General features: G+C 36.3%; 1 protein-coding gene across 2 annotated transcripts in view; it reads left to right on the forward strand.

The window, feature by feature from the left end:
- Window positions 1-12,200, forward strand: part of WDR47 (WD repeat domain 47) — a 75,137-nt gene that overhangs the window by 30,835 nt on the left and 32,102 nt on the right. The window contains exons 5-6 of one of the 2 annotated variants that reach the window (XM_021000540.2): window positions 7,822-8,624; window positions 11,065-11,191. In XM_021000540.2, coding sequence (XP_020856199.1) covers window positions 7,822-8,624; window positions 11,065-11,191 — 930 coding nt within the window. The remainder of the gene's footprint in view (window positions 1-7,821; window positions 8,625-11,064; window positions 11,192-12,200) is intronic. The other variant, XM_021000543.2, reaches the window with a different exon arrangement.

Raw genomic sequence — 12,200 nt, forward strand, 5'->3', positions numbered from 1 at the left:
TTTTAATCTCTTTGCTTCATCATCTTATTCTTCTACTAAAAAGACTTTAGTTGTTTTCCTTTCCCTATAGGACAGAATCCAAATTTCTTAATCTTCTCAAAGAGGCAGCTAAGTGGTGCAATGGATGTGGCTTTGAACTTGGATTCAGGAAGACCTGGGTTCAAATTTAGCCCTAGAAACTTGTTATGAGCACTGTATGACACTGGGCATATCAGCTAAACGCTGTCTGCCTCAGTTTCCTCATCTGTAAAGTGGGGATAATAATAGCACCTACTTCTTAGGTTTGTTGTGAGGATCAAATGAGATTACATTGGTACAGTGCCTTGTGAACCTTACAACAGTATATAAATGCTAGCTGTTATTAGCTATCGTTATTATTAATCTGACATTCAAGGTCTGCTATAATATGACCCCTACTTACTTTTAACATATGTATCTCTTACTACTTTCCTGCATGAAATATTTACTTCAGCTAAATTTCCCTTCCCATTTTTTCTCAAACATGTCTTATGCCCTGCCTAATTTTCACCAACTGTTATACTGTCCTCCATCTTGCCATATGAAAATTCTACCCATAGAAGATTTTATATTTTATAGAAGTTTCATTGTTTTAATGATATTTTGATTAATAAATTTATCTTAAAATAAAAAGTATAGTCCTTGAAAACATTTGAGCAACACAAAAGAGAATTACAAATAGTTTCATATCTAGCTGTTTAATTTTAGAAGAAAGAGAGGCTATGTCCTTTAACCTTATCAAGATAATATCTAAATTTTGTCTCCATTGACAGTTGTAGTCAGCATGTATATTCTTTCTTTACTCTGCATTGCTTCATGTCTTTGAACATTTCTTAGAATTCTTTTTAGTCATTGTTCCATAACTGTAATAATATTGCATTATAGTCTATTACTATTACAAATTGTGCAGCTATGAACTTTTAAAAAACAGATAGTAATTTTCTGCTTTTGAAAATTTCTTTAGGATATAAACATAATAGTAGAATAAGTGACTCAAAATTTTTATCTTTTATCCTCTTCCAATTGATGAGTATAGGACAATAACTGAGCTGTGTTCATTTACGTTTTTCTGTTGGTTATTGATATTGAACACTTTTTCCAGTGTGTTTATGTTGCTTTCAAAAAGTATTCCTTTAAAAACTTTGACTATTTGTGTTAGCTCCCTTTAGATTTTGGATGTCAGATTTTTATCATAGACATTTAATGCAAATATATTCTTATTCTGGCTCCATTACATTCTCAATACTCTTTGTATGATGTATGTTACAGTATATTAAATTCTTTAAGAGTTTGTCTCAAAAACTTTAAAGGTCTTTTGTGTAATCGTATTTTGAAAAAAGTCATGGCAATATTAAATTAAAGAAAAGGAATCCTACTCATATGGCAATCAATATATTAACTTGTAATCATTTGTATATTACTTATCTCTCTTATTATACTGTAAGCTTGTAAGATTGTATTTTATGTCCCTTTGTATTCCCTTTATCTGCTCATACAATTCCTTGAACATAATAAGTGATCAAGAAATGTTTATAGACTGAAGAATGAATATAAAGTAAAATCACACTTTCACTATCTGTGCCAGTGGGGGAAATAATGTCATCGATAATCCAAAATAGCAAATAATTTAAAAAACATAATTTTGGAATGTATTTTCCCCCTTAATTTGAATATAGTTTGTTTTTGAATCATAGAATTTAATTTGTTAATTTCTTATCTTGTTTGAACCCAACTCAAGAGGAACTCTATTATATGGTTTCTATCTTTCCCTTCTTTTATTCTGTATTAAAAATGAATTAGCATCACCTTCAAACTAAATAGATTAAACTTTCTCTTTTCTCTAAGTTTGTTTTATATCTTTTTTTTAGAGATTAGCAGAGAACCTGTGTGGTTTTGTTTTTTTTTAAAGATTTGGCTAATAGTACAGCCTTACCAGCTCTATTGCACAAGGAGATAACTTCAGACTTTTTTCCTTTAATGTTTCCATTGGACTAATACTACATTTAAGTGAATATAAACAAGTAGTTAAAACATGAACAGATGTTTAAATAAGAGATGTTCCAAAAATTGAAAGTATGATAATCATAGGTGACCTTTTTTTAATTCCCGATTGTCTGCCTTGCAGATTTATTTGTTTCAACCCTGCAATGTCTGTCATCCAGAGCCTTCATAATTGATAGCAACATTAATTTGGGAAAGATTTGGTGCCTAGGCATTGAAAGGGTTGAGCATGACTTTGTGTAAATACAGGTATTCCCTGAGTACTGATACACAGTTTATGAACATACTGTACCTATGAACATTACTTCTTCTTGCTGCTTTCCTCTGAAAACATTCACAGAGACTTAATGTCTTTCCCCCAGCCACTTTCTTTCTTCCTGAATAAGGCCGTCATACATAAACCATGTTCTAACCATTATCAACTTAGTTAATTCTATCTCAGGTAATCTTTTTCACATGTGCAAACACATCCTCTTTAACCTTCTGCTCTCCCTTCTCTTCTAACTTTTATCCTGTTTTCTCAACTTAATCTGTTCTTGCTTTAATAGCTTTCAAGAACCCAAAATGAGACATTGCAGTAGGATTTTAGTGGAGAGAGTTTTGCCCCTATAATCAGGTGTACTTTTGTGCTGTGTGTAATCCACCTGGGATATTCTGTCATCTTGCAGTTTCACTGGTAGGTTGGTTCACAGAGAGGTTATCTTCGACTTAAGTTTTAAGTAAGGAGGGTACCCCTTTGGATATCCATTCCTTTCCTGTTGCCCTCAAATCCCCATTGGTATACTTCTCCTTATCAGGGATGCTGCTAAACATTTAGCTCTTAGCAAAGGCTTTTATTAGGATGATATAGTAAAAATAACAGCTACCCCATATACTAGGATCACAGTCTCCAAAAAATACACACAACATGTGTGAGAAGAGTAGGCACAGAGTACAGTGGTGGTAAGGCACACATGTAGGGGTTGTGTGCTTTCAAAACAGTTCTCAGCCATAGTACTGCAAGACCCTGATGACTTTTCTTTCTTCATGGAGTCCTCCCCTATCTCAGTCCTTGACATAGCTTCTTTACTGAATGCTATTTTTAGTTTGAGGATCAACGATTTCATCTTTATAGGTATTCACTCTTCTGCTGTAAATCATGGCTGATCTATGACTTAGTGTCCCTTGTGAATCTCTGAAGGTGGAAGATTTATCATTCTGAAGTCAACTTGGTGATTAGTCTTTCTCAAGGTGGCAAGGCTGATCCCTTGGTCAGTAGCCATAGAGTTGGTTGCCAGGCCTGTACCTGGAGGCTTTCTATCTTGGTATGGCCTTCCAGAGTTCATTCTTTTGTAGTATGCCATTGAGAACCCAAAGGCACTTCTGTGCCATGATTAGGCTACTTTAGTAGACTGTCAGTCCATTACTGAAGGTTGCTTTTTTAAAGGTTTAAAATACATAACAAGTCACATAGGTGATTTGGATGACTTAAGCAGAAAAAAGGAAGACTTGTAAATAGAGTGATTATATCCTGTGGTATAGTGAAAAGAGCACTGGACTCTGGGAGTCATGAGATATGGGTTCTAGTCTTGACTTTGTCATTGATTAAACTGTGTGATCTTGAGTAAGCCATTTATTTACCTCTTTAGTCCCTAATTTCCTTAGCTGTTAAATGAGGGGACTGAACTTAGGTGGGTTCTAAAGTCTCTCTAATGTTGTGTTCTTCCTTCAAGAACAGAAAAAGAAAATCTTTATGAGGATCTGAATGGATGTCTAATTCAATTTTGATGTAAGGCCAGAGTAGATAGTAGGCTATATACTCAAGTGGATCTGTGATTTCATCATTTTGAAAGTTCCCTCCAACTATGCAGATTTCAATGCATTTGAACCAGGGGGTTCTTTCAACATATTACAGATCTTCCTCAATTTTTCCTGACATCACAAGGGTAGTATCATTGGATTACTCTGCCAATCATTCCTCACCCTCACAATGTGACCAGGCCATCATCTCTTCCTGTGATGCTGTCTTTTAATCCTGATGTTTTTCAGTGTTTCCCACAAATTGTATGTTGCAACTTGCTCACACCCACCATTTGACTTTCCATTATCCTCTGTATGATACTTGTTTTTAATTTTCTAGAGACAGTTGTAGTTCATGTTATGCTGTGGTATGGCAACATGTGATAGACTATTGATATAAAAAGATAGGCTTTTGCTTTTATGACAAGCTTGGAGCCTTAAAGGAGTTTTGTAGTATCCCAAAGACAGTTCGGTCTGTCTTCCTCCTGGTTAGCTCCAGACCTAATATGTATTATTTGCACTAGATATACACTCTGTGGTATTTAAAAAAGTTCTGAGAGACATAATTTCTGGGTAATTTAATAATTTTATTAATAATGCCATTTTAATAAGAGGGTGTTCATTTGGCCATTCCTCTTAGACCAAAGACCCCTTATGACGATGGGCTCACAGTTAATATGCCTTTTGAAGAGTAATTGTTCCTGAGGGTGATAAGCAACTCTGATGAGTTAACAATTAATAAGATAATGAATATTACAATGAGAGGATGGCCTATATTACAATGAGGGCCTTGGGGTACGTGACTTGAGTCACTCAAATCTTAGTCAAAGAGATGGCAGTTTCCATATCACCTGCCTGACCAGAGGAAGAATCCACATTTTCCCAGACCTGTCTGAGTAAACGAAATGAGGAGGAATCCATCCATTAGCCTATACTTAGAATTTCTTTTACTGTCTTTGATTAGATCTCTTTCATCCTGGCTGGGTGTTTTAAAAAGATTTCTCATACTTCTTGATTTCTGGATGAGGGAGCAGAAAAGGGGAAAAACCTTGGTCCAAATACAGTAATTAGTTATTAATTCCAGAGTGAAATAATAATTTCTCTCAACACATATATGTACATACATACATACATATGTACATATGCATCTACTGATGGACAGTCTCTCTAGGTTGCCCATTCAAATGCTTATTTGTAATCTGGGCCGTAGACAGTTTTATCTTTTTGGTCTTTCCAGAGTGTCTGCTGATCAGGTCAGACTCTTTTGAGTGATTATTTTTTCCAAGAGTTTCTGTAGTATTTTGGGATTTGATGCAATCATCACAATTTCATCTGTAAGTAGGAGTATCAGGACTAGCCACAGGGAATCTCTTTCAACTTGGACTCCATGCAGGATCTCCCCCATCACAATTATAGGCATTTTTGTTATATATATATATATATATCTTCCTGCTTTATGCTTTTTGTTTGATGTTTATTGTTGGAGGGTTAAAAACACAGTTATTTGTTACATCTTTTAAGGAATCTGAAATGATTTTAATGTATGGACAAGACACCTTGTTTAAAAATAGCCTGTAAAGTGGTGTTGTGTTCTTCCAAATCACATGTTATTTCATAAACAAATTATGAAAGTATAGTCTATATTTTTCAGTTTCTTGTGAAATGGTGGTTTGAGTCAGAACCTCCAAGATAGAATAGCATGTGCACCACAGATCATAGTATCTTCCTCCCCCAAATCCTCCCTTTTCTAAACTTTCCTATTGTTAAAGGTACTACCATCTTCCTAGTCACCCAGGCTCCCAAAGTAGGTTTCATCCTGTACTCTTTACTTGTATTCACCCCAGAAATCCAATCAGTTGCCAAGTCTTATAGTTTCATAACATCTCTCCTATAAATCCCTTCTCTCTACTTACGTAGCTGCTGATGAGGAACAAACCATCCATTCCTTATCAGCTAACATGCAGGTTCAGGCTCAAACCTGGATTGTTAAAATTACTTGGTTGCTTTCCCTGCCTTAATTCTGTCATCATTCTATTTCATTCTCCACTTAGCTGCCAAAATGATTTTCCTAAAGTATAGGTCTTATCATGTCATCTTCACTTGCCCTCACTTAGTAAATTCCAGTGGTTCCTGTAACCTCCAGGATCAAGTATAAAATCCTCTTTTTGGGTTTTAAAACCCTTCACAACCTGATTCCTTTCTATCTTTTTAGTCTTCTTACATTTTACTTCTCTATACATACTCAGTGATTTAGCAAAACTGACTTCTTGCCTTTCCTTGTATAGGACACTCCATTTCCAGATTCCCAGCCTTGATCACTGGCTTGCTCTTCATGCCTAGAACCCTTTTCTTCCTTTCCTTTGCATCTTTGATTTCCTGGTTTCCTTCAAGACTCAGCTGAAATCTCAACTTTTGCAAGAGGCCTTTCTATATGCTCCCGTCAATCCCCCCCACCAGAGCCTTCTCTCTGAGACTGTCTCCCTTTTACACCATTATAGATCTTGTATGTGCATAGTTGTTTATGTTTTCTCCCCATTAGAATATAAGTTCCTTGATGTCAGGGGTTTTCTCACTTTTTCTATTTGTATCCCTAGTGCTCAGCAGTCTTAGTGTATAGTAAGGACTTAATAAATGCTTCTTTAAAGAGTCATTCATTCATTTGTCTAACCATTATCTTATCCTCTCTAGATTTTCCTGTCCTTCTTTATGCAATACCTAGTCAAAAGAGGGTCTCTGGGTTTGCTTTCTTTGGCTCCCCACCAGATTACCCTAGGGCCACAATCTGGAGTCTCACATAGAGGGTGTGGAGTCCCTCTGTAGGTTTATACCCTTTATGTGAATGGGCTACCCATGTATCTCACAACTCCATTATCAGGTGATAGGAAATAGATACAAGTACCTGAATGGCCATCTGGTCTGATTTAAGTAATATAATTAGTTGAATAGTAAGCCCAAGTAAGCATTTAGCTTTGTACTACTTCAGATTTGTCATTCTTCAACTTTCACTTTTCTTTTTTTGTTATATATGACATATTTAATTTTATCAAATTCATTTTTTATTTTTCAATTATATTTTAATTAACAAGCAACTTACTTTCTCTCACTGCCACTTCCCACCCCACTGAAAAAAGACAGAAAGAAAAAGACAAAATCCTTGTAACAAAAGTATATAGTAAATAAAACAAATTCCTACATTGACCAACATATATTGCTCATGGCCAAAATTTTGTCTTATTCTACATATTTAATCTCTGACCTTTCTGTCAGGAGATGAGAAGCTTCATCACAATCCTTTTGTAATCATGGTTGAACGCTGAGCTGATCAGAGTTAAATCTTTTTACAATGTCATTATAGTATAAATTGTTATACTGCCTTTCACTCTGCATCATCTAAGTGTTCATTTACTCAAATAGCTCTGGATAAGAACAATTACTGCCTTCTTGCAAGATGTAGAACCAAAAAACTAACGCTTTTTATCAGCTAGCCAAAACAGCCTCATTATTAACTCTCTCAGTTTCAAAGGCTCCATCTTTCACTAATGAGATCTATCCTACTGCAGTCATCCTGCTAGAATTCCTGGTAATTCAGCTTTCATTTTTCAAGATTTGGCAACTTCAAGATCCTACAAATAATCAAAAATCTTCAAGTTCTGATACACATACACACAGAGCCCTGAATTTGCTCAGGTATTTTAATATGCCTGTCAATCCTACTGAGTGGCTTTATTCTTTCCTGTAGTTTAGAGTTTAATATGTACTAACTTCCACAAAGATTGTTATTTCAGGAGGCTTATATTGAAAATTTTGATCAGGGAGGTAGGGGGAGTGGAGTTTAGCTGCTCATATGAAGATTTATATTTTTCATATAATACGATGATATCTTGTGTACCTTTGTAGTTAAAAGACTATAAAGTCAAGTTTGACAAAATCTTGTATTTGAAAAAGAAATTCTGTCCTGTGTTTGTGATCCCATAGTAGTATCCTTTGTAAGAATGGTCAATTTTAGTATTTTTTTCTTTACAGTTGGAATTTACCATGCAAGAAGCTGTGCAATGCCTCCATGCATTAGAAGAGTACTGCCCTTCTAAAGATGACTATAGCAAACTCTGTCTGTTACTTACTTTGCCTCGCCTGACTAATCATGCAGAATTCAAGGACTGGAACCCCAGCACTGCACGAGTTCACTGTTTCGAAGAGGCTTGTGTTATGGTAGCAGAGTTCATCCCTGCTGACAGGAAGCTAAGTGAAGCTGGTTTTAAAGCAAGTAATAATCGTTTATTTCAGCTTGTAATGAAGGGACTACTTTATGAATGTTGTGTCGAATTTTGTCAGAGTAAAGCAACTGGAGAAGAAATCACAGAAAGTGAAGTACTTCTTGGCATTGACCTTTTATGTGGTAATGGTTGTGATGATTTGGACTTGAGTTTATTGTCATGGCTTCAAAATCTTCCACCTACTGTCTTCTCTTGTGCTTTTGAACAAAAGATGCTGAATATTCATGTTGACAAACTTTTGAAACCTACAAAAGCGGCATATGCTGATCTTCTTACTCCTCTTATCAGCAAACTTTCCCCTTATCCTTCATCCCCAATGAGAAGGCCTCAGTCAGCTGATGCTTACATGACACGCTCTCTGAATCCTGCTTTAGATGGGTTAACTTGTGGTCTAACTAATCATGATAAACGAATCTCAGATCTTGGAAACAAAACTTCTCCAATGTCACACTCCTTTGCTAATTTCCATTATCCAGGGGTACAAAACCTTAGTAGAAGTCTCATGCTTGAAAATACAGAGTGTCATAGTATTTATGAAGAATCACCTGAACGGTAAGTACCATTTATAAAAATTGCTATAGGGTTGGTAGAAAACAATTGATGTTTGTGCAGAGTCAACCTTATAGTCATCTTTTGAAAAATTAAATTGTATTTTATTTTCATGAAGATATGATTTCTCTCCCTCCCACTTTTTCCTTTCTCCCCCCCTCATTGAGGAAGCAAGAAAAAAAAAACCCTGTTAAAAACATGAATAGTTAAGCAAAACAGCAACGCTATGTTCCACACCCTGCCCTCCCCACATCAAAAAAAATGTCTCAGTGTGCACTCTTGAATCTATCACCTCTTTAATTAGGATCTGGGTAGTGTGTTTAATCATAAGTCTTCTGAAATTGTGGTTGGTAATTGTGATCAAAGTTCCTAAGTATTTCAGAGTTGTTTGTCTTACAAAATTGTTGTTATTGTATAAATTATTCTCCTGGTTCAGTTCTTACAGCCCTTCCCAAGTTTCTGCGAAACTATCCCCTTCATTATTTCTTATTGCACCATAGTATTCTGTCACATTCATATACATATATTATTTATTCATCCATTCCTCTGTTGATGGAGTTTCCCGCCCCCCCCCCGCCCAGTTCCCAGTTCTTTGCCACCATTAAAAAAAAACAACAACTGTGCAGTGAATAGAGCACCAGCCCTGAAGTCAGGAGTGCCTGAGTTCAGTTCCGACCTCAGACCAAACACTTGACACTTACTAGATGTGTGACCCTGGGCAAGTTACTTAACCCCAATTGCCTAAAAAAGAAAAGAAAAAAAAGTTTCAGCTGCAAATCAGATGGAAAAGGTCATGTGATCCTTAGGGGAATAGAATAGCAGTAAAGTGGGTGGTAATGCTTCTTCTTTAATGTCATTTGTACTGATAAAATCATAGCAGTTTCTGATGTTGAGCCACTGAACCATGCCAAGGACTTTGGAGGCAGGAACTTTCTTTTCTGGGTCTTCAGAAGCTAAGGCTGTAGCACCCTCAGGTGCAGTTACCAGCCTCTATCTCCGTGGAGTTGCATTCCAAGATGATCACTGTGGGCTCTAGGCTGGAAGCATTGCTATTCTGAAAGCTCTTGAGTTTAGGGTTCTTGGCTGCCTCCATCATTGGGGTCAGAGGAGAGAGAGTTTTTATGGTGCTGATGGTAGTGTGACTTACCTGACTCATGCTGCCTCTTGTTTTTCCTTTAGGGTGTCTTGCTTCTTCAGCTAGGCAGGCTTGTCTGCCCTGTCAGTGGAAGTTGGTTAGGAAGGCTGGTCTGTTCTCCATAGGAGTTGCTTCTCTGTAATGGTAGCTATGAGGGCTAGGCTGGAAGCAGGATCAATGGTCTGGGCTAGAAATGTCAAACTCATGGTCACTGTGCTGCATCAGCCCAAATTAGATTAAAATGTAACTGGGAAATGTTTAACAGAATAAATAAAAATACAGTAAAACATTGAGAATGTTAGTTTGTGGTTTTCTTAGTCAGTATGTGGTCTGCAGGGATCCTTTTCTGTTTGAGTTTGATACCACTAGTCTGGAGGTGTGCTGCCCACCGTTCTTTTTACATACCTGTGTGTTGGTAGCAGTTGGTCAACAGTTGTTGCTGGTGGTAGTGAGGAAGCAGCCCTTTTCTTAAATTTCTCCCCTTGATCATGGTTGTAGGAACTGGGCTTTAAGAAGCTCTGATGGAGGGGCACCTAGGTGGCGTAGTGGATAGAGCACTGGCCCTGAAATCAGGAGGACCTGAGTTCAAATTCGGCCTCAGACACTTGACACTTATTAGCTGTGTGACCCTGGGCAAGTCACTTAACCCTATTGCCTAGCACCCACCACCCAAAAAAAAGAAGCTCTGGTGGTTTGGGGGTAAAGTTGTTCCTAAGGTTCTTGGTTCAGGGTCTTGGTTTGTCTCCATTTAGGCTAATCCTTGTAGAGGTAAGAGAATAAGAATTGATGAGAATTGCCCACATTTCTGAAGAATGTTAGAAATAACCAGACAAATACATCTCAAGCAGATTCTAAGGGAAGCGTATTCAAAAATGGAAAGTTAATACAGAGAAATTGAAGAAAGTTTTTCAGGAAAATGTAGGGAGATGAAGAATTATATAAATTTAAAGCAGGAATGGACCTTAGAAATCAGTCATTTAGTTAAGCTGCCTTACTGAATGAGAAAACTTGGAGCGCATAGATGTTAAGTGACTCGTCAGAAGTCACATAGCTAATTAAAAGGCTGGAAACTTAGTCCAGTGATCTTTTCACCATACTAAGCTGTAGGGTTTGGAGGGTTTCCTAATGTAGTACTTTGATTTTTCATGAATACATCAATTTTCAGTAAATTTTCTTGTTACATTTGTCTTATATGAGAAGATTTTCTTCATAGATCTTCTGTTGTTTCTTATTACAATATATCTATCCCCACATCTGTTTGCCTACACTAATTTCATCATTTTTGTTCCTTTTGTACTTTATGGAAAGAAGTGATACTCCTTCAGAAGCCCAGCATCCTGTGAGCAGTGAAAACTTAGAGCAGGGTTCACCTTCAGAAAAAGAGCCAGTAAATGGAACACAAAATCCTGTGCCAGCCAAGCAAGAAAAAAATGAGGTAACATCAGTATCACATGATGTCATTTAAATATGAACCAGGACTTGTTGATTTGGAATTTAACTATATTATTCTGGTGCTCCTTTGGGGAAGTACAGTTAGCTTTTTCTTGTAAATGCCTCATTTTTTTCCTTCGCCAATGAATGTAGGGTTTTTATAAAAAAAAAAACCCAAAACTTTATCACGAATGATTGGGCAATGTAGATTTGTCAGTGTGTAATTACTTATGTTTCCTACTAGGTCTATGTATTTCCAAACCAAGAGTTCTAAAAATAGATCAAATGTAGGCTTGGGTTTTCAGTTATATCTTGTAATCTTTTACTAACTGGCTTTAAAGAGAAAGCTACTATTTATACTTTTAATATAGAATTGTACTTGAATTTGAGCTTTAAAGGTTGCTAGGTTATTTTTTCTTGACCTTTCTTAGAATCCTGAAGGAAAACTATGCAGTTTTTAAAGTGGGGTTTAAATTTTATTTTATATAGAGCTATTAAAAAAGGTCATGAAATTAAAATTGAGTTGAAACATTACATGGTGTCAGTGAAATTTCCTATTATTTAAACTGATGATACTGTTGTATTACAGTTGCTCTCATAAATATTGCTGTTATTGATTAATTGGAGGAAGAAACCATTTAATGTACTATTGGTAATGAGATATTGTTGGAAATAAACACTTCATCATTTACCTAACTCATTCCAAGTGATTTTTCTCAGTAGGAGATGTCTAAGTCTAATAAACTCACTTGTGTTTTTAGCAGGTCAACAATTAGGTCGTGGTCTTTTTTCCTATTGACTTTTGAGAATGCTATTTGAGAATAGTATCTCTCTGTCTCTGTCTCTCTCTCTCTCTCTTTCTTTCTTGCTCTCTCTCTTTCCCTCTCTCTCTTGTCTCCCCTTCCCCATTTAATATACACACATATATGTGTGTGAGAAATATGTGTGTGTGTGTGTATACATATAGAAGTTCTCTTAGAAGAGAACTCTTAGAAGTTCTACCTTGGCCAGCC

The sequence above is a fragment of the Phascolarctos cinereus genome, unplaced genomic scaffold (genome assembly GCF_003287225.1).
Source record: "Phascolarctos cinereus isolate Bilbo 61053 unplaced genomic scaffold, phaCin_HiC Scaffold_5;HRSCAF=322, whole genome shotgun sequence".
Classification (NCBI taxonomy): domain Eukaryota; kingdom Metazoa; phylum Chordata; class Mammalia; order Diprotodontia; family Phascolarctidae; genus Phascolarctos; species Phascolarctos cinereus.